The sequence below is a fragment of the Ceraceosorus guamensis genome (genome assembly GCF_003144195.1).
Source record: "Ceraceosorus guamensis strain MCA 4658 unplaced genomic scaffold IE81scaffold_5, whole genome shotgun sequence".
NCBI classification, from domain to species: Eukaryota; Fungi; Basidiomycota; class Exobasidiomycetes; order Ceraceosorales; family Ceraceosoraceae; genus Ceraceosorus; species Ceraceosorus guamensis.
The window spans coordinates 165,079-186,913 of record NW_020290000.1 but is presented as its reverse complement, the minus strand read 5'-3'; the positions used below and the strand labels follow the sequence as shown (position 1 = coordinate 186,913).

General features: G+C 56.1%; 6 protein-coding genes across 6 annotated transcripts; 3 read left to right on the top strand and 3 right to left on the bottom strand.

Annotated features, from left to right (window-relative positions):
* Positions 1-423: 423 nt before the first annotated feature.
* Positions 424-3,699, bottom strand: IE81DRAFT_320157 (hypothetical protein). Its single transcript, XM_025512934.1, has 4 exons — positions 3,297-3,699; positions 801-3,175; positions 618-683; positions 424-541 (listed from the first exon to the last, which is right to left on the bottom strand). The coding sequence occupies exons 1-4, from the start codon at positions 3,331-3,333 to the stop codon at positions 509-511; spliced, it is 2,511 nt and encodes an 836-aa protein (XP_025372563.1). The 5' UTR covers positions 3,334-3,699; the 3' UTR covers positions 424-508.
* A 312-nt stretch (positions 3,700-4,011) lies between these two features.
* On the top strand, positions 4,012-4,724 carry IE81DRAFT_320156 (Nop10p-domain-containing protein). Its single transcript, XM_025512933.1, has 2 exons — positions 4,012-4,418; positions 4,523-4,724. The coding sequence occupies exons 1-2, from the start codon at positions 4,392-4,394 to the stop codon at positions 4,688-4,690; spliced, it is 195 nt and encodes a 64-aa protein (XP_025372562.1). The 5' UTR covers positions 4,012-4,391; the 3' UTR covers positions 4,691-4,724.
* A 474-nt stretch (positions 4,725-5,198) lies between these two features.
* On the bottom strand, positions 5,199-6,731 carry IE81DRAFT_190130 (hypothetical protein). Its single transcript, XM_025510780.1, has 2 exons — positions 6,328-6,731; positions 5,199-6,262 (listed from the first exon to the last, which is right to left on the bottom strand). The coding sequence occupies exons 1-2, from the start codon at positions 6,510-6,512 to the stop codon at positions 5,320-5,322; spliced, it is 1,128 nt and encodes a 375-aa protein (XP_025372561.1). The 5' UTR covers positions 6,513-6,731; the 3' UTR covers positions 5,199-5,319.
* Positions 6,732-10,407: 3,676 nt separating this feature from the next.
* Positions 10,408-15,562, top strand: IE81DRAFT_190111 (hypothetical protein). Its single transcript, XM_025510779.1, has 3 exons — positions 10,408-11,432; positions 11,514-15,051; positions 15,121-15,562. Exons 1-3 carry the CDS (start codon positions 10,602-10,604, stop codon positions 15,453-15,455), a joined length of 4,704 nt encoding a protein of 1,567 aa, XP_025372560.1. The 5' UTR covers positions 10,408-10,601; the 3' UTR covers positions 15,456-15,562.
* Positions 15,563-16,786: 1,224 nt separating this feature from the next.
* Positions 16,787-19,017, top strand: IE81DRAFT_283504 (transporter; the record flags this gene model as incomplete). Its single annotated transcript, XM_025511568.1, has 11 exons — positions 16,787-16,893; positions 17,003-17,061; positions 17,131-17,179; positions 17,249-17,396; positions 17,482-17,598; positions 17,693-17,965; positions 18,044-18,122; positions 18,193-18,223; positions 18,293-18,455; positions 18,526-18,620; positions 18,696-19,017. Coding segments are annotated over 11 exons (1,443 nt in total), but the record flags the coding sequence as incomplete, so codon positions are not given.
* Positions 19,018-19,081: 64 nt separating this feature from the next.
* IE81DRAFT_359637 (hypothetical protein) lies at positions 19,082-21,245 on the bottom strand. Its single transcript, XM_025516710.1, has one exon. It carries the CDS (start codon positions 20,869-20,871, stop codon positions 19,462-19,464), a length of 1,410 nt encoding a protein of 469 aa, XP_025372558.1. The 5' UTR covers positions 20,872-21,245; the 3' UTR covers positions 19,082-19,461.
* Between the last annotated feature and the right edge of the window lie 590 nt (positions 21,246-21,835).

Genomic DNA, 21,835 nt, shown 5'->3' with positions numbered 1-21,835 from the left:
GTCAGTCGATGGGGCTGAACTTTGGCTGCGGCTCGTTCCACCTCTTACCGGACTTCGACGATCTCGTTCCAGCTCCCACTGCCACGCCACGCCACGCGCTCTCGCCCTTGTCATCTTGCGTCTGCTTTGCCTCTTGAACTCTCCCGCGTCACCGTCCAGCACCCTCTCACGTCTCACATGTCCAGTCGATGTATCTCTTTGAAACGCACCCTACACGAAATGCCAAATTGCCTGAAAAGATGACGGTGCCTGAGCAGCGCGATCAATGTTGTGGAATATTGCTTTGCTTATGCGATTCGCGCAAGGGGCCAGACGTCGGCGCTGCGCAGCAGCCAAGGTGAGATCAAGACTTACATGCAAAGGAGCGATAATGCAAGCGGGCCGTAAAATGTGCTACAGAAAAGCCAAAAAAAAAAAAAAAAAACGGATCGCTGCAGACCTCCAAGCACAAAAGGAAAGCGCTGCGGGGGACGCAAGTGAGGAGCGTGCCTCCGCACACGAAGACGCGTCATGGTATGGAGTGCACAAGCACGCTTCCAGGCTGTCGGTGGGCGGGACGATTGAGATGGGAGCTGCTTCTTTTTCTTAGCACGTCGGGGCGCCCGCAGCATACTCACGATGGAAAGTCCAGGCCTGACGCCTTTCATTCTGAAAAGCAGTCCGAGCAAGGAATGAATCTTGGGCTATTGGGGAAATGCGAGGTGAATCAGTCGATCGGTGAGACGCCTCGTTCCAGGTCTTTGGCGACTCGAATCTCGCGCGACTTTGACCGTTACAGGTCGAGTTACAAGCATACTCACGTGCTTGTACGATTGTGTGGCACTGATATCCTCCAAAGCGGCTTGAACAGCCTCGACGTCCTTGTCCACATCGACCAGCTCATGAGCGCTCGTAACAAAGTCGGATTCATCTGCACTTGTTCTCGGTATTCCAAGTAGGCCGTTGCCAGACTCGCTCCGTTTAGCTACGACACCGCCCACCAAGTGAGGATGATGATGATGTTCCGCGGTCTCTGCGCGCTCAGATCCTCCTGCATTGCTCTGCGGTCGAGAGCTGGCTGGAGAGCCAGTCTGAGAGCCGCGCTGCCGATGCTCTGCTACATTTTGTGACCGCGAGCTGCCACTGCTAGGTCTGCTCGGATGCATCAATCTATCCAGCATGCGCGCTCTTCCTCGCTGCTCGGCACGACCAACGTCGTCCTCTTCGGGCTGCATCCGCGCTCTGACGGCCGCACCCTCAAGTGCGTCTGCTCTGTCTCGTGGTTCTTCCATCGCATCTTTTGAAGGAGCGGCACTAGGTATATCCGCAGGAATTCCAGCATGTTCGGCGTGGGGATGTGCTCCACCACTGTCTGCTGCATCTTCAAGAGCGCCTTCGACTTGGTGCGCATGATGCCTGTCATCTGCTTGTTTCTGCTTAGCTCCCATCTTAGGATCTTTGCCAGCTTCCACTCGAAATTTGAAACCCGGGTCGTTGGCTCTTTCTCGGTAACGCTGTCTGCTAAGACCAATCTCCACGTACGCCGCTCTGCTGAATAGACGCACCGCGGCGTGGGGTCCGACAGTAGATCTGAAGAGATGCGGCAGAAGGAAAGGGTAGTCTGAGACGTCGAGATGATTTGTGGCGCAAATTGTCAATAGGAAGCCTCTATTTTCGCCATTCGCCTGACGAGCGGCAGCCATGATGCGTTTCAGCTTCTCAAAGTGTTCCTGCCATACCGAGAAGGCTTCGGTGTTGATGCAGAATGTTGGCACCGAATTGGGCTTGCCGCCATCCTCGATGACGGGTTCGACCCAGGGGTCCAGAACGACGGTGAGCAGCCAAGGAGGCGTGGATTGTTGGTCTGCGCTGGTCCCGTGGTGTTCCTCGTTTCCAGGTGCCATGCGAGTCGATTCGAGCACTGTGGCACCACCAAACGAATGGCCCATCAAAGCAGGCTTGTCGACATCCAGCTTGCCTTTCCACGCCGCGAGACCGTCGATGGCTTCTTCTAGACTTCCCTCTGTGTAAGAAGGCTTCTTTCCCGCTCGTCTCTGCTTCTCGCGCTTCGCAGCCCCTGTGCTCAATTTGTTTGCAAGGCCACGTGTGCTTTCTCTCGCCACTTGCTCCCCTTCGCCCTTTTCAATCCTCTTCAACACGTGCAAGCACTCATTCAGCTCGGCATTCCGCATCGCCAATTGTGCTTGACGTAAGCCCATCTCGTCCTCTGTCGGCTTCGGCGCGAACGATCTCATGCCTACTGCCTCGAAGACGAGATACGGCACGTCTGATTTGGGCTGATAGGACGCGGTGCTCCTTCCAAGCAGTCTGTTGGCGTGCGGGTGGTGCTCAGTCTTGCCTGGATTCTTTGTCGTAAGGGCCGATCCCTGCGCAGGTTCGTCTCGCTGCACTCGCTGCGCCTCGTCCTTGCCTTGCTCCGCCTCTTCTTCCTTTTCACCTTGCCCAAGAGGGAAGCGGACGGAGCTGCGTACGCCTGAGCCATCCCTGTGCTCGACTGCTGCGACGACCATTCCGTAGGAAGCTAGCTCTCCACAGAACTGCGAGTAGGCCAGACGATTGCCAGCCAGGCCGTGCGAGAAGATGACGATGGGAAAGCGGCTTGGCTCGTCGCCAAACATGCCAGTCTCTGTGCGAGCGAAAGGTGGAGGTACAGAGACGCGTGGATCATCTGTGGATGCAAGAGGAGGAGCGCACCTCGCAGGCATCTTTGCGGCCGCAAGGGAAAAGATGGCTGGACTAGCAGGAACAGCCATGGGGCCATACTGCCCGACATATGAGAAGAGAGCGCTCACGCCTTTTCTCTTGGGACGCCCGAGCCAAGCTACTCGGTCGTACTTTTTGGCTTCTTGTTCGTTGATGCTGCTGGGATAGTAGACTGTGAACAGCACAGTGCTCATGAACAGGGTAGACGTCTTGCTGCCACTGCGCAGCGGATCGTATGCGCCATTATCGTCATCGGCGCCCTCCTCGCCCTGACGCTGCGTCCCTTCCGCTGTCGACGCTAGACCTTCTGACTGCGGCTCGTTGCCTTTCGGCGTCTGATGCGAGTCGCCATGCTTGCCGACTTTGTGACGCCACGGGTGAGAGCCTCTAGGCAGATTGATGCGGTCGTTGGCTACTATAGACGCACCGAACGGCCTTGGTTGCCGTACGGGTATCTCCAGATCGATTGCGCCTGGAAAAGCACATCATCGGGCAGGCGGAGAGGTGGGATTCAGACATGCCAGCTGAATCCGAGCTCCAGCCACGTTGGGAAAAAAAATGCATCGGGGTCTGAGTTCTTGCTGCTCACTCACCGACCTGAAATGGCCCCGTATAGGGCGGGAGAGGCATGTTGCAATTCGTTCTCTCTGCAGCGAGTCTTGTATGCCCTACTCAGCTTCGTGCTGGACGTCTGAACTATGTAGGAAGCTGAAAGGCAACGTGTGATGAGGCAGGCAAAGGAGGAGACCAGGCGAGTTGCTGGAGGGGGTTCAGCAAGCGGAATGGCGATCCGTCGAGCCTAAAGTCTCACTGCTGGCGGCTCTTTCAGCTGATCCTCTGGCGCATGCACGCAGTCTGAGTGGTAGCTCAGCAGCATGATTCGAAGCAAAGGGACAAATTTCTGCCAGGAAGCAGCAGAGTGAGGAGGAGGGTCGCTGGAAGAAGCGAGATGATGCTCGCTCGCTGCGCGGTGCAAGCATCACGAGGAGATGCTTCTTGCGGCAATCATGCGTCAGTCTTCGTATCGCAAGGGCCGCCGCCATGGCACTCGACTCGACTTTCCGGCGGGTTGCTGCTGCTTGCTTCTGAGGATGATCGACTTGATCCCTGCATGCATGCAGGATGACTGTTGTGCATGTGGAGCCGCCTGCGCAAGCTTGGCGGACGCGGACGAAAGGAAAAAAGGCAAAGCACGTGAGCCAAAGAAGATCATGGATTATGCGGATCACGTGAACATGAATAGCGATCTTGAGTCTTGAGTCAAGAGTCAAAAATGTGTATCGCAGTCAGTACTCTCGTGACCAGTGTGAATTTGCCCACCACCAATCCTGGATTATCAAGCGTCGATTCCCACAATCGTACGTGATCATTCGTCTTCATGGATTCCACCATCCGCCCGCTTCACATCGTCTTTCTGGAATCTTTGCGACCCTGAGATTACGGACAAGTGCCTCGAACCCTCTCTACCTACTCGACAGCGTGCTCGTCTGTCAATCCATCACGAGCACATCCTACTGCATCAGCAGACATCGACGCCGAGTATTCGAGCAACCTGCGTCGTTCGCGCCTTGCACTCGAATCTGAGCTGAGGCACCGCCGAAGAAGCTGCCCTCGTGGTCAAGGTTTCAGCTCGTGAGCTTTCCGCTAGCAATCTACAAGTCTCTGGCACAGACGATTGGTCGCACAACATGCACCTCATGTACACTCTCGATGCCGTAAGTGTATGCGCAGGTGGACTTGGCGCTCCGAGCTTTCCTACGCAACGTAGTCAAAGCAGGCTGCTCACTGATTTCTTCTCCACCGCCGCGCCCCTCATTAGAATGGCAATCGTCTGTACACGCTCAAGAAGAGGACAACGGCTGGAGGCATCACAAAGAGCGCACATCCTGCTCGGTTTTCACCCGATGACAAGTTCAGCAAACACCGGGTGACGATAAAGAAGAGGTTCGGCATTCTGCCCACCCAGCTTCCTACCAAGCCCATGTGATGCGATTGTGATGCCGCAGCTACGATGGGGGGGGGGGGGGGGGGGGGGGGGGGGGGGGGGGGGGGGGGGGGTCTGACTACATAGCGACATGGATGCTGCGACTAGCGGATGCCGGTGGCAGGAGGGGATGGAACTGAAACGAGACCTTCGCCAGGGTGGAACGCCTGCAGTCTTTGTGAGGCGATCCTGGTTGCTGAAAGGGCAGACTAGCACGCGCGTCGTATGGTGGGCTTTTGTGGCTCAACCACCCTTGGCTCCGTCTTCGAGCAGCCCACCAGAAGGATGCGCGAGTCCGTCTTCTCTCACGTGCAGCTCGCACCGTCTACTTGTACAACTCATTTTTGGAGAAGCAGAGGCGCTTCTCATCTCAATCACCAACTATACATAAGAGGCAGTGACAGGTGATAGCATTCCGTGCTCGGTATGCAAGTTTTGGCCAAACGGCGAGGAGTGGTGCAGGGGCATCCGTGTGGATTCCTTTGGATGTGGCCTAGGGCGGGCCGCACGATGCGTGACAAAGTGAAGGTGACATGATCTCTATATATGCAGCGTTTCGTGACAGGACGGTATGGTGGGTGATCAAGGATGGGCGAGGACGTGACAGGGGCGGCATGCTTTTGCTCGCAGAACTACGCAGATTTGCTTGGTCGAGCTTGGGTGTCGAGGCACTCAGATAGCTGCAGGTCCAAGTTGGGAAGTCTGCCAAGGCTGCTCACTCTCTTCTCATACACCGGTGTATACTTGCCATCCTCGGTCGCTGCATTGGTGGGAGTACTCCTACCAGTTTGCGAGAGCTGCGCCTCGAGGTCGAGCTGAGAGGCGTTGGCCGAGGTGAGAGTGCTCCTCGCGCTCTTGTGTGAATTCTTGATGTAACGCTTCTCCAGCGTGTCGCCCATGATCCAAACGACCCAAGAGCCCCAGATCTGGGTGACGGCGAGACCAATGGTGGCGATCCAGAAGATGACGGAGTAGGCAGTGTAGAGGTCACCTTCGCCGTGCAGCTGCCACTTGACCCACACGAAGATGGTTCCAGCGATGGAGGCCATCTTGAAAACGAGGGATTGCACCGAAGCAATGCGGAACATTGGGCGCAGAATCCGGGGGGAGATTTGCAGACGGTACATGAAGAGGGCGACGAACGTGGTTTGCTCGGTCGTGGCCTGGAAAAGCCACAGTAGACCAGTGAGGACGAAGGATGGGTCGCTCAGCTTTGAAAGTAGGACGATGGCGAGACTCATGACGAAGAGGGTAATGATGTGGTGGGCGATCATGGTAGGACGCATGGTGGATCTCCAGATGAGCTCGAACACGTACAGCCCACCAATGAGCGTCGCGGAAGCGCGCATGAGCTCTGTGCGTCGTTCAGTGAATGCCAGTCCGAGAAGGGGCAAGCAGAAGCATTGCATGATGAGGACGATCGTGGTGATGAGGGTTTGCAGGACATAGATCACCATCGTTCTTCTGTGCTCAGCCTTCATCGCACGCCACTTCTGCGCGCCGATGAGCCAAGCCAAGATGCGGTTTTGGAGGAGCTGGCCGATGACGTAGAGGGTCACCAGCAAGGTGAAAAGCCTGGGGAACAGCAAAATTTCGGTAAGACTCGGGGTACTGGACGTGAGGAGACTTTTCCTACTCACCCGACTGGGAACCAATACGGCATTTCGGGTGTCGCTTTCAACGCGACCACCTCACCAAGCTGCTCGAGAGAATCTGTGCTCAAAGAGCTGACGATAGGAGCCGGGTTCGCCATGATGCCTTGAAGGGCGCTGTCCGACAAGCTGGTTCCGAGCTGATGTGCGGTTGGAGAAGAGGGGATGAACATTGAAGTTTGAGAAGCGTGATTTATGTGGTTGGAAGGTGCTCAGCAATCAATGGTAGCAGTTGCTTGACAGAGAGCGCTGGAAAGTGAGGTGAGATGAAGGGACAGGGAACTTCAGAGAATCAGCCTGTATTTATGCCTTTTTAGAATGGCTACAAAGGCTGACAGCAACCTAGATGCAGGTATCGTATGGAAATGCAGCGCTGTTGAGTCGGTACCGAACTTGCTCAGCCCTCTTTGCTTCGATCATGCCGGGAGCGATGATGTCTGATAGCCTACCAGCCTCCCTACTTCTGGCAGAGATGGGCAGCCACACAAGCGGATCTCGGGAAGGCGCAAGTGGCCGACTGATTATCCGTGTGTGCGACATCGTGGCCTTGACGGTCTCAAATCTACCGCAGAGTTGCGACATCACTCCGTGAGAATGGCGATCAAAGAGCATCATGAGCTGCCGCTTTCGAGCCATGGAGGATCCTTTCCAGCCCGTGCCGATCGCGGGACCGCTTGAGTCCGGAAATACTCTCTCCTGGCCGTGTCACGTTGCGATATGCACACTGCTTCCAATGCAGGAGCCGAAAGACCGCATAGTTGAATACCAGCGTCGTCTCGGCCTCTCGTATCGTCAATCTTGATTCGGGCAACGGGCTGTAGGGTGCAATCTTGAATGCAAGTGCGGGTGGTAGAGCGGAAGCTGCACTCGATGCTTGACTCACAAATCACGAACGATCGCGGGTCGCGCGCAAAAGCCACACGCACGGGGCGCGTCGCGGGAAGAGCGGTTGCTTTCGTCATTTTTCGACGTCCGCGCATGCGTGCAGGGCCATATACAGGTACATATATCCCTTCCCGTGTTGTGCCAGCAGATGAGCTGGACAGCGAGGGTAACGGACGCAGTCAAGATTGTGACAAAGGCGCAGGCAGCATCAGCAGATGCCTGCTCCTTATCTTGAGCTTTTGCAGTCGCAAGTCTCGAGTACTTATGCTGCCAAGGCGGTTCCGAGACCACCGGGGCCTAGGCTGGATGAGTGGATGGATGCAGATGAGACGGGATCAGCGTACACCATGATGCGCGCAAAGGGCTGCATGGTGATCGGGAAGCTGGCTCCCTTTTTGATTGTGATTCAATAATTGGCAGAAGAGGCGTTCGGTCGCTCGCCCAAGCAAGGCTGATAAGGGCTGCAGCCGTGAGTTGGTGAGCGCATGCAGAGAGAGGGTCTATACATAGCAAGGGTCCTGATCCGGTCTCTTCCACGTGAATGCGAAACAGACATTTCGCATTCGTTGATACAAATTCAAGATTCACTATTTCACGATTCTGATTGCAGCGGAGCGGAGTTCGATCAAGCAGGTACACGTAATTACACAACACACTTTTGTACTTCGGGAGTGAGCTTGGGTGCGAAGCAATCTGAATGGAGAAGCAAAAGGGAGAGAGCATTGAAAGGAAGCAAGCTCCCCTGCTGTTGCCGGCGGCTTGCAGCACCTCGGCCACGTCGGCACCGAGCAGCCACCCGGCAATGAAGCATGAATCACATGCACTGCTCAGTGTGTACTCGTATCTTATGGCAAAATGGACTGGCCGTCTCTGCGAGAGCTCACTTCTCTCCAATCGCAGTCCGGATTTGAGCTGAGCCGTCGAACAATTCGAGCCTTGAAAGCCACGTGCTGGGTGAGATGAGAGACCAAGACGGCTCGCCGGAGACGTGCGACTGGCACGACCCATGTCGCAACGCGAGAGAGGCGGATCCGATATATATGGATCGAGCGCCTCGTGTGAGTCAGTAGTAGTGCACGTGTACATCCTCTGTGGGCACGGCTGAGACGCTCACAGCGACGGTTTTGGGAAGCTCTGCGCTAATCACGATCGAGGAGGGAAGAGTCACAACAGAGTGGATAAGATTTTGATCCCGTCAAGCCACACAAGAGGTGCCTGCAGGCGCGTCGCAAACCTTGCGCGCGGCACGAGCATGGCGCGCCATCGAGGCGTTTCCTGTCTCCTAAGAATCACGAATGACGCCGTTGGTCTGCAGCCGTACGCGAAGGTGATTCAAATCCACGGCGACCGGCATCGGTCCGACGACGCTGAGGTCCGTCCGCTGAATCGGGTCGAGGAAGTCATATGATGGGTCGTCGCGCTGCGTGGGCAAAGCATCTCGTTGCTCCTAGACTCTTGATTGATAACCCTTCTTCTGACTCACCTCATCAACCTTCAGGCTGCCATGGCCGCACACGTGACTTGAGAGCTGAACTGAAAGATCATGCATGCAAAATTTTATAATTTGCTTTTGATTTGATTTGTTCTTCTTGACTCTGATGAGGTTCGATGCTTGACGTTCGACTAAGTCTGACTCAAGACTGCTGATGCTGGGCACTTCTCGTCCCACTTGCTGAGTGCCACGTGCGCACAAGCGTGACCCTTCCTTTGCACTCATGATCAGGATTCGCGACTCTCATCAGACTCATCAGCAGACTGCTGCGCGGACCTCTTCACTCTGACTAGCTGAACGCGCTCCCACGGCCATGCCGTCTGACTGGTGTGTTTTGTCGCGGGGGCAATCACGGCGCGGCGGTTTCAAGCGCGTTGGCGCGAGTGAACTGCGACCGTTGCGTCCCACGCTAGCCAAGCCAATCAATCAAGCAAAAGCACTTTGACTCATCAAGACTCGATCACACACTACTCGATCGCGTCAGGTCGTCCTGACACAGCGGGACAGCTATATATACCTGCTGTCTACGCGCATCATGCATGCTCTAGGGTGAGACCTTGATACAACATTCACATTCACATTCATCACGATTGGCAAGCTCGACTCGCAAGGCTGTCATGCAGATGTTGCGACTTGCGTTATAATGATGGTCACGATTAAAGTCTTGTCCGCTTGGTTGCAAGACACTCCGTTGGCTTCTGCAAGGGGTGGGCAATTAAGACCGCACAATCGCGGTCGCACCAGCACACATTCATCACGAGTGCGAGGGCACAGAGTAGCGTACTCGTCGCGTCCATGCACGCACAGTCGGAAGCGTATACACGGAACACCATTCAGCCTCCGGCCCTTAATTGCTGATGCTCATCGATCGTGCTCATCTACCTCAGACAGCGAATATGATGGATCAATAAGGCAGAGGCAGCGTCCCCCCGCGGCTCTCCTCCTCTCCGCGCGTGCGAGGTAGCCTGGGTGTGACGGTCATGAGCCCACCGCTGCACGATACCCAGCACAGCGCTGATGCTGATGTGCTCGAAGTCCATGCAGCAGCAGCAGCAGCAGCAGCAGCTTCACATTCGTGATTGTTTGACTCGTCTCAGGGGTGGTGGTCTCAGCTGGCCGCTTCTATGCAAACACAGACTCGACATGAGTGTGAGTCACAGTCAAGAGTTCAGGCGAAACCAGAAGAACATGTTTGGGGCATCGAGATAGCCTTAAGTTGGGTCGTTGCTCGTCGAATCAAGGTCCATGCTGCAGTCGACCATGATGCGTCTGTCTATACGTGCGCGGTCCACGTCCAGACCATGCAGCGCACTCGATCGAAGCCGCTCAACCCCCATGGCTCATTCACGATTCACGATTGCTATATCTCGATCGCTGCCTTCTTCATCAACCTGCCAGCATGGTCGAGCCCTTGACTCACACGGCATCCGCGTCATCCATGCTGTAAGCTATAGCTGTCGAGCACAATACCTCGACGGTGTTCGAGTCGTGACTTGAGCGTCAGGCTCCAGCAAGGGTCTGTGCGCACGCTCACAGATCGCACCCATCGCGCCTTGCCCGTACCGAACCCACACAGCTGCATGGACGTTCCTTAATTGCGCCCTTTCGTTCCGAGCATCACTTGGAGGCGTGCGGAAGAGCTTGTGCAGCAGCTAGCTAGCCCTGTCGAGGTGCTCTGGCCATACAGGCGTCCGAGATTCACATTCGCGGGCCCTGACAACGACGCGCCACAGGCGTGGGTGTAGGCTCAGCACTTCCCGCATCCGCTTCCCTGATCAGCAAGTCCTACAGCTGTAGCGGCCAGGACAGCGCCAGCTACAGTCATCTCGCGTTCCATGTCTCGCAATTAAGAGGCGTTGGATCTCGCGCGCATCGGCGGGTCGCAATGCAGCAAAGCGACAACACCGGCGGCCGCGTCCACAGCGCGCTCAGAGCACCGAAATCGAAGACTCATTCGCGCGCGTTGCTTGTGCCCAGCAATGAAGCGACTACCAGCTCCACTCACTTGGCAAATACAATCAGCAAGGATGCGGATGCGATCCGCACCGACGCCGACCAGACCGCTTCAGCAACCAGCAGCGAAGGCCAGCGCGCGGCTCGTTCTCTGGGCCCTAGCGCTGCTGATTCCGGCAAGCGCGGAAAGCCCAGCAGCTCGCTACCGCGCCTCGCGCGCCGAAGCGATCCATGCGCCTTCGCTTCATATTCATCAAGGTATCCCAAAAGCCCACTTGTGCGACGCAACGCCCAGCAAACCTTCGCGAACAAGGTGCTCGACGCAAGAGAGGCGTCTTGCGCTCCCTCAAGTCACCAGACCCTTCGAACCGGTCAGGGTCCAAATCAAGATGAGCTAGCCATCCTCGTCGGACAGCCGGGCACTGCAGCTGCTCTCGACCGGGCGGACGTGCTTGATGGTGACAGCGCCTCGATGGGGCCTGGCGCGATCAGCAGGACGGGCCACGCGCCGAGTCTCAGCCTCCATGAGAGGCCTTCACGCCCATCGAGAGCTTCTCTTGATGATCGTAAATACCGACCTCCGACTCCCCAAGAATCTCGGAGCAGTTTTGCTCTGCCAGTCACCATTTCGAACGAATCACGCCGTCGCCTGTCACCGTGTGCGCGAACTCCATCCTTGGGCTTGCGCAGCTTAGACAATCTGGTTGGCGCCAACGACAACCACATCGAGCTCAAGGAGGCGTTCTCTACGAGCCAGTACTCAGTGAGTAAATAAGAATTGCACTCCATCAAATAGTCGGAAAGGCTTGTATTGGCACGCTCTGACCAAGATTCCGCTCGACAGAAATCCGCAACCGACAAAATCTCGTCCTTGAGAACGCTCTTGCCGACACTCGAAGCGGATACAGTGCTGCTGAAGCGTGACCTCGCTGAATCTGCCACACCGCGGGCATCAAAAGATCGCACTCCCACGAGCGCTGTCCAGTCCAATCAAGCCGTGCTCACGATGCGATCTGCCGTCTTTGGACACAAAAAGACGACTTCAAAGGGGTTTGACACCGACTGCAAGCTCGTCCGCGCGAGAGACACTGATGGAACACACGCCCGGGTCTCGGGTCTCGTCGCAAATACCTCTTCCATCGATAGCGACGCCAGCACTACTGGCGTGCTGTGGCCTAGGGCACCCCTGCTGGTTGCGTCCCGCACCGACACCCATGTAGGTGGGTCGACACGACGCCATGACGACCCTCAAGGCTTGATTCCCGAAGCGTGGCAGCTCTCGCAGCCGCAAAGTCGCCCATCTCCTCTGTCGTGGTCTCAAAGACTCCAAAAAGGAGATGCAGCTACAGGACTCCACAAGAATTCTTCCTCGGTGTCGAAACCACAACACTTGGCGGAAGCTTTCGACCTTCACGGTGCTCGTCAGATGGGCAAGAGCGCAATGACGGTGCCAGTGGACTGCCACAACGCTGTTCCGGTCTCTGAACCACCAAGCTCGCCTCAAGATCGGATGACAGCGGGTGCTTCTCCTGTCTCCAAATTCAGAGCCCTACCCAGGCTGGCATCGGCGAAGAAAGGGAGCCAAGTAAGGGCAAACCCCCTTATGGGAATGCCTATGAGCCCAGTCTATCTGGGGGGTCATTCTTCCGTCGCTCCCGCTGCTCGGCCAGCACATAGTCAACGAACCCTTTCGCACGGCGCAGAAATTTCATTCGCGACTCAAGCTGGCCAGACTACCTTCGACCATCTCAACTCCACCGCCTTACATCCGTCGCGATCGCTGACTGATCTGCGTGAGACGGCGTCTGCGATCTATGCAGTGGGCGGCTCACAATCGCAGCAGGGCACACTTTGGACCCCATTGAGTGTCCGTCGCGATTGGCCTCGATCAGCGGCGACATCGGACGCTGTGGCACGATACTTGAAGTATGGTCACGACCAGCCTTATAACCCTGCTCAATCGGCGCTCTGGTCGAGCTTGCGCCCAGGCAACGTCAGCAGAGGCGCCTATTCAGAGTCATCCATCATTGAAAACATCGATGAGGAAGCGTCCGACGTGGTCGAAATGCAGAAAATCTTCCCGCACTTCAAGAATGACAAGCTATGGTACCGGCAAGGACCTAGGCACCTCAAAGACGGCCCCCATGCTGCGCATGGAGGCGGTCGCAGTGTCTCCGTTGACGATCTCGACAAACTGGGGCTCCGTCCGCCACTAGAGACGCGCACCCAACGCGACACAAGCAGTCTTGATCAGCGGCGAAGGAGGCAAATGACGTTCGACTCTCTCTGCATGGACGCTCCGAACAAGAGCGAGTACGTGAGACAGCGTACGCAAACTTTCGCCGCCGGCGAAAGCGCCGTTGCAAACATCATCAACATGGATGCGAAACACATCCGAAACTTCTCTGCATTGTTGAACACTCATGAGAGCGCCGCGAAAGCGGCTACCTACGTCCCGCTCGAAGGCTCGTGTCAGCCCGTAGCTTCACCGCAAGATGCACCGAAGATCGTCATGCGCGCACCTCATTTTGGGCAAATGGAACGCTCAGCGCCAGAAATTGCACTTAGCGCGACGTCTATCGATTCTGGCTTATACAAGCCTTCAAATGAAGTTTCGAAGGCCCTAGCTCTTTCGCACATGCAAGAAATCTCGCCCAGTCAGGCCAATCCTGGCCACTCGCCTTCTCGGCTGCACATCGCTATCGCTGGCATCTCGCGCCCGTGGAGCTTCGCCTCCGAAGGCAGTGCCTCGTCTGCTTCCGATATGTACTTCAGCCCAAACACCACCAATGACGATCTGGCACTGAGCCCAGAGGCGGACGGTAGTCCGCAGGCGTGCTCGGACGAGCCTCCTCACGGACATGCCACTTATCAGCGACCTGTCGGTGAGGCGCAGCAACCACATTTTGAGCGTTCCCAGACTCCCGCGTCGGCGCTTGCAGCGTGCCTGCAGGATCGTGCCTGTGGTGTCCCCCCTCACGACTCGATCTCACGAGATCCAATCAACAGAGCAACAGTCGACGAATCGCACATCGCCAATAGATGCGTCTCGTCATCTTCTGCGCAGTCCGGGGAAACGGCCACTAATTCTACGTCTGGTGGAGCAAAATATCGTTTCGAGGTTGTCAACTCGCCCGCGGGATCTCGCAAGAGCGTCCTCGAGGAACAAGAGAAGGCGCAGCCTGAAGAGCCAGATAATGAAGTTTTTCCTACCCTTGACAGTCTTCCGGAGCTCTACGAGCTGTCGTCAGTCGCAGGAAGCGACGTCAGTAGTGTAGAAGATCTAAGCGAGGACGAAAAGTGCGATACTCTACATCGCAACTCGACCCGATGCCGAGACTCAAACGGGCCAACTCTTGAAAGTTTTGAGCTGCTGGATTCCTTTGCGGCTCTCTCCTGCGGGGACTCAAATTTGAGGACCATGGCCATTGCTGGCACATCTGCCCAGGCGCTCCGACCTAAGATTGCGCGCTTTCACACGGTCCCATCGGCTCAAGAACATGCATCGCAAGTGCTGTTGCAGGACTTGGAAGTTGATTTGTGCCCAGAAGACTTCGAAATTGTTCCTGTTCTTGATAACGAAACCAACTCGACACGACTTGAGCTGCGATGGCGCTTGCGCTTGACGCTGCCTGGTTCGAATGTCAGTCTTCGAGAGGTCAAGGGCGGGACCACTTTGAGCAGCGCAGCTCTGGAGCGTCTGCAATCGCTCCGGACAGATGTTGATTCGCAATTGCCTCGAGCGAATGCAAGCCAGCTCGACAGTATTCATAAACACGCACCGAAGGGTGACCAGCCGCACTCGCTACCGACGATCGAGACCCCTCGCCAAACTTTGCAAACACTTTCTAGTGCGTCAGACAGCCTGGACTCTGACTTGACACGAACAGCGTCTCTTGTTCAGACCATAGCTAAGGACCTTCGCGCGGGTGAAGGGCGCGGATTTGCATTCCGTCCTTACGGCCAGGTACGACACGCATCGCCCTCAACCTTGAAGCAACACTTCGACCGTTCCACACCTGCTACCCTTGGTGGCCCCAAATTCAGTCCCCGTCCTCTGCTTCTCGCTCCAAATGGTCGTCATCCTGGTGCCAACAGTCCCCGCCGCAGTGAGAGTCCACTGCCCCGCCTTACTTCGCATCGTCTTTTGGACACGGCCAGCTCGGGTCAGCAAGTCCCGACATTTGCCGTTCATGCCGAAGCAATGGCTCCCGCTTCAGCGGAGGGCAAAGGGCTGAGACGCATCCGAAAGCTGCGTCCCCCTCCGTTGATCTTGGCTAGCAGCTTTGGGGCCACTGGACATGGCAGGGTTGGCCGAGCCCACCACAACCGCTCAAGCCGAGATGTCAGCCCTCGTCATATCACACCGTCTGGCATCATGCGTGAGTTTGAGTCGTTGTCCATCGTCGTTCGTGGCGACACCCCTTTTGACATCCTTTGACTCCTCTCAGCGTACCACTACTCGGACATTGAAGGCGCCCGCAGACTTTTGAAACCTTTGACGCCGGCAGGGACGAGCAGCTGTCCCAATTCTGCTTTGATGCCGTGTTTGGAGCGAGAAAAGCCGCGTCATATCTCAGGACAAAGACACAGCGCGAGTTACTTGATGGACGCTCAGGAGCTCGCAGACGACAGATCTCCCGGCTTGGTCGAAGACCAGGCTAGCATCGCCGATACGTCCAGCAGCGACACTATGGATATGGAGCTGACGGACAAGCATCCTCCTGCCGACCTCCTCTTTCAGACCTCTTCGTCTTTGGCGCACATCACCGGAGCTCGCCAATGAGTCACCAGCTTCGGACTTCGCGCCTGGATCCACGTGCCTCGCACCTTCGGTCTTACTGTTCCTTCTTTCTGACTACTGCCTATTACTCCGCTTCGTCGACTTCTTACCTATGTACACGCTACGAGCGCAAGTGGTATCTTGACCTCGCTATGATTCAACTCACTACCTTAGCTGGACAGAGTCCCTTCTACATAGCAGTGTTTGTCGACAGTCTCAACTAAATACGTAGCAGGCTATGTCGACAGTCTCACCTAATTGTATCATTCTAGGCTGGGTGCCCACTCGCACGGCGACCGTGACTCGTTGTGCGCTTGCCTGGCTTTGAGGTGGTTGCTGAGCGTCTGTGACGACGCTGTTCGCCCATGGACGGTATTTGTGGATGATGTTGGCATTTGTCATGCCCTTTCGCCCTCGATACTGATGTGACTGTATGTCGCTGCCTCGCAATGCCTCGCAATGCCTCATAAGCGAATGCTGGGCATGTTTTGAGAGGTGCTGGCTGTCATGCGCGTGCATCATGCACGCGGTCGACTGACTCGACCGGCAAAACCGATAGCGAGGGCGCGCCAAGTCTTGAGCATGACGGGTTGGCCCCACAATTAAGCTATCAGCTTACCCGTCGGTCCAAACACGCCTACTATACTCGCCGAAGCGCTGAGAAGCTGCACTCGCGACTGTACCGTACTCGGGCAGTCGGAAAGGGCTCCCGACTGTGACTGTGACTGTGACTGTGACTGTGACTGTGACTGTGACTGTGACTGTGACTGGAACTGCTGCTGATGCTGCTGCCTCTGAAGACGCGAGAGCGGCGCTTTGACCCGGCCTTGTTCGCTGCGTGTCGCCGCTGTGGGGCACCATGCAGGCGTGCAAGCCCGCTTCGGAAGCGCCCAGATGCGGCAGAAGCAGCTGCATGCTGCATCGGAGCAGAAGAAGCAGGAAAGAGCCGGCCGCCAATGAAGCAAAAGTAACGCACACAACCCAGCAGCAGCAGTCTCGAGTGCAGCACCGCGACAATTGCTTGTACCTGAGCGCCTGCCTTTTGACCTCGTCGACACCTCTTGAACGTCACCTTTTGCACTCCATCACTCCCTTCAACACTTGTACGGAGACTCGTTGCGGTCAAGATGAGCGGCACAGAGAAGACACTTGCGCTGGATGCTTCTTCAGAGGCGAGGCAGACAGAGCACCACTCGCTGCCGAAGGATGGTTCCAAGTCGGATGCAGCCAGCGCGGAGGAGAGGCGTATCGACGCTGCGCTCATCACAGGCCAGACTGGAAGCAAGGCACAAGGAGCGGCTGCTGGACACACTTTTACAGAGTCGGATCTGCACTTGGAGCCGCAAGAGTATAAGCGCTTGTTGAGAAAGATCGATCTTGCCATTGTGCCCTATGTGACCTTGTTGTACCTGCTGAGCTTCTTGGATCGCGTCAACATCGGGTGCGTCGAGACTTGCAGTCGCACCAAAGGGAGCGGGCGTAGCGATCACGGCTGCGATGGACATTGGTCCAACCGGCTGACCTGATCCTCCTCTCTCACTTCACGACAGACAAGCAGCCACCCTTGGCCTCCGTACAGACCTTGGCCTTGTGGGCAACCAGTATGCGGGTGAGTCGGTCTCTTCTCTCAAGATGATGTCTGAGCGGGGCGCAGGCTGACGACCAACACTCCGCTCAGTCGCTTTGACCGTCTTCTTTGTCAGCTACGTCGCCGTCGAGCTTCCAAGGTCAGTCATGATCCCCCTCGCCCCCTGTATGCGCCCTGCTTCTTGCTGATGCCCAGTGGACCTCGCAAGCATGATCTGGTTCAAAAAAATCGGTGTGCGGTACTGCATTCCTGCGATCATGGTCGCTTGGGCCATCGTGATGACCTTGATGGGAGTTGTGCACAACGCCGCCGGCTTGCAAGCGGCTCGCTTCTTCTTGGGCTTGTGCGAAGGTCCTGTGAGCAGAGCATTCGGCCTGCACATCCGTCCGTGCTGCTCCACTGCTCAGCAACTTCCTGATGACTTCTCCTGTCCTATCGCAGCTGTTCCCCTTGCTCAACTATATGCTGAGCTGCTGGTACACGCGCAAGCAGCAAGGCACGCGTGTTGCAATCTTCTTCTCCGGCGCAACGCTCAGCGGCGCTTTCGGCGGCATCTTGGTACGTGTGCCCAGCGATGCCTTTGACCCCAAAAGCGACCAGAGCTGGCCTCGCAATCTCCTAGAGCTGATCATCATCGTCTGCTTGTCATCAGGCGTACGGCTTGTCGCGTATCCCTATGCCAGCTGGTCCTTTCCAAGGAGAGAATTGGCGCTGGATCTTTATCATCGAAGGCATTCTCACCCTTGTCTGTGCCCTGCCAGGCTACTGGCTTTTGGTGGATTTCCCAGCGGTCGAGAAACGTCTGTTATCGCCCCTCGAATCTGCTCAGTGGAACCACGTGCTTGCCAAGAGCCAAGGTGTGACGAATGCCGAAGTGCCCTTCTCATGGTCGCAAGTCAAGTCAGGCGTAGCCGAATGGCGCACTGTGAGTCGAACTCTCTGCGTGCCGGCGCAGCTGTTGTCAGATCACCTCGCTCATGATAGATCGGGCATGCCGCGACAGTGGGTGCATGCAATCATGTATCTGGCGATTGCCAATCCTCTCTATTCGCTGGCTCTATTTACCCCTCAAATCATCACAGGTAAGACTCGGATAGATCCACGCAAGCGCAGCGCTGTGCTGACGTTGCGATGCACGCATCGGCACAACAGGTCTCGGATCATTTCCCAGAACCTCTGCCAAGTGAGTCCCACTCTTGCACCTCTGTTGCTGCAGCACCACCTCAACGTGGTAATGTCCTGCCGCATTCAGCCTCTTGTCTGTCCCGCCATACGTGGTCGGTTACATCACGACTATTGCCATGGCTTGGTTCAGCGACAAGTTTTTGGTCAGGAGTATACCCATCATCGCAGGAATGCTAGTGACTATTGTAGGCTACATCATTCTGATCTGCGATGTGTCTGCAGGAGTCAAGGTATGTACTCAATGAAGACCGCTATCTTCCCCGTCATCACGCCTGCTGACGAGCTACTTCTTCCCTGCAGTACTTCGCTCTTCATTTGACCGTGGCAGGTGTATCGCCATGTATCGCTCTTGCCATCACGTGGACTGGCAACACCTTTGGCCCGGCTTACAAGCGGTGAGCTATGCCAGCACACGTCCTGCAAAGATTTGGGCTGACGGTCATTGTCCATCGTCTCCGTGACGAACAAAGTGCCACCTCAATGGCGATATTCTTTTCCTTCGGAAATTCTGCAGGTCTGATCTCCAGCAACGTCTACCCCTTAGCAGAAGCACCGCGATACTTTAAAGGTCACGGTATCAATCTTGGCTTCAGTGTATTGGCCATCGCCTGCGCTGTAGTCTTGGGTCTGGCGAACATGCGCGAGAACAAGCAGAGGGACAAGATCTCGTATGCCAACCCTGACGGAAGCTCTGCCGACCCTCTGAAGGCGAACGATGAGGACGAAAAGGCTAGATGGGGTCTGACAGGAATGAGCAGGGAAGACATTGTGCTGCTTGGCGACAAACACCCTGGTGAGCTTCGAGCGCGTCTGAGCGAGAGCTCGGTGTGGCATGCACTTGGCCATCTTGCTTACACGTTTCTCGTACTGCTTGCCATGCGACACGTCTAGCTTTCCGATATGCGCTTTGATCTCATGCAGAAATGTGGGATGATCCAGGCCCGCAAGATATTTAACAATCACCCATGCTCCAGCCAGCGCTGACGCTCAAACCTCGATACCTTCGACGCTCTGTGTCGCCATGACGCACACCAAAAGGGCTTTGCGAAGGTCTCGGAACGCATCAATGGTCGGGCGTGCAAAGTGGTGACAGACGGGGTACCGGTACATGTAGCCATTGCGAAGTGGCGAGTGGAGCAGCGGAGCAGTGCAGGATGTGTGCTGAGCCATCACTAATGATCAGAGTACGTTTCATGACAAACTAACTCGGAGTCGCAGAGAAGGGCTGCAAAAGCTCTACTTGATAGTAGAGCTCTTCATGCGTTCGACGACCTCAGCATCCACCCGTCTGGATCGCCTGAGACCGATCGCACCGACAATCAAAGACCAAGCCTTTTCGAGAGCTTGCCAGAACTGGCGATCGAGTAGACCGATGGCGACGGAGTTGCCCCAAGCCGCATGAATCGAGTGCGCGTGCGCAAAGAGTACGCTGCTGGGCAGCGTTGAGAGAGCTTCGATGGACCGACCAGCAGCTACGTCCACCGCCGAAGTGACGCCATCGTCCGCATTGTGTCGACCTGCTGCCCATGCCTCGTGCTCTGGCTTCATGCTTGCTGCATCAACGTTGCGAGAAAGGAACTTCAGGGGCAAGAGCTCCGCGAGTAGAGCCGCTCCGTCGCGGGTGTAGATGTATCGATGAATCGTGCCAAATCTTTCGGGAGATGGGACGCAGATTTCTATGGTCGAAAGATAACCAGCTTGAGCCAAGGGTAGAGGTGGCAAGGTGACGCAGTCGATGACGTATGGCAAGGCGTGTATAGGGAGCAGCAGACCTTTGTTACCCGAAGTGGACTGATTTGAAGAGCTTGCTGGACCTGCAGGCGAAGGGCGCACGACGAGCAGATGAGATACGCTTCCAGCGGATGCGGCGAGAGAACTCGGGATTGCGACGTGACTAGGGACCGTGTCGGTCTCCAGCAAGACTTTAGAGACGGCACCAAGGACCGGCGTGAGAGCGAGCGTCTGGTTGTGGAGGCTGATTCTGTCGGGCAGGTGATCGCGCACAAAGTCTGGTGTGCACTTTGCCAAGTCGTGTGCCTCCCTGAAGAGCGAGTGAGAAATTAGGTGTGCCTTGAAGTCCTCGTATGGACTTGAGAGAGGAACGATCTGCGGGTTGGGCAACTTGAGAGGCAAACGGACCTTGGTGATGCGCTCTCGTTGCGCGCCAGCGCTAGTCTGAGCCTGCGCCTCGACGGATGGGCCTGTGCTGCTTTGAACTGCATGAGCCAAGTCTAGGGAAGATCGGCGCTCAGCGTGAGCGGCATTTCTTGCCGACTGCGCTACTTGCTCGTGCTTCTGAGCAGCGGACTTTCGTGGAGAAGAGCGAGGTGTCAGCGAGGCGCTGGTTGAAGGGGAAGAGCGCCTTCGACGCTGCGGAGAGCGACATGTGGGGGGTACGCCAGCTTTGTTGGAAGCAGCTGAAGATGAGCGACGCCGAGGTGCTGATGTGTCGACGTTACTGCCATTGCTGCCGCTGTTGCTATAAAACATCTGCGAGGCGGTGGGTGCAGACGACTTCGCAGAGCGTGGAGCGAAGTCGTCGCTGCTGCTGCCACTGCCTTCGGCTCGTTGATTCGAGAGGTTGGCCGTGTTGCGAAGTGCGCTGGGGGCGATGACGCCGGGTGAATGCGACGTAACAGACATCATCGTGCCCTGCAATAACTACACGATCAGGCCGCGACGAGGCTGTTACTATGAGAGCAGGCTGTCTGTGAGCCGAGGCTGCTTGAATGGGATTGATGAGCTAGCTGCGGGAGGAGAGGCCAAAGCAAGCTTGGTGAGACTGTGACCTATAGTGGGCGGTCAGCAGCTGCATCTGAGAAGGTATTTGTATGGTTGCGGCATTGTCTGTTAGACCGTATAGCACTTCTGAAGCGTACACCATCACACCTGCCGTGCATTGATCGATATCTGCCATTCCTACGCGGTGCCGATACTCATGGGAGAGAAACTATGTCAGATGAGGGTAAAGCATTTTTCTCATCTTACTGTGACTGCTGTTGGATGAGGGTGTGAAGTGCGCGGCAGCCATGAGGGGTCTGTCTGTCTGCACGCCGCCGCGTAGTGCTGGCTATCACATCCTAATCGCGATCCTAATCCTCATCGCGCGAGCCCCCTCCGGCCCGCCACGGCTATATGGCGCGGCCGTGACCAATGGTGAATGCACGCGCGCAGCAGCAGCAGCCGGATGCGCCTCGATCGAACGCTTCATCTGAAACATAGGCGCGCATGGCTGCGCTCGATTCTTGCCGTTGATGGCTAGGCAGCGTATAGCAACATGCAGCACCGCCGATACGAGAGATCGCAAGCTGCTCGCTCATCAGCGTCGGATCTCATCAATGAGGGACACCGAACCAGGTGTAGCGGTGTAGCAATTAATCAATCAACAAATGTGCATATTCGTAAAGGCTTGCGCAACGTATGGCGCCTTTGCTTCGGACTTAAACTCAAGACTATTCTTGATAATACTCACAAACACTCTTGAACTTTAAACGTGGCTTAAGCAGCCGATTCAAACTCAAATTCAGCTCATACTCATGACGGTGCTAGCCGTGCCTCCTTGCGCCGACAAAAACGCGCCAATTTACGCGTGCAAGAAATCTGCGTATGT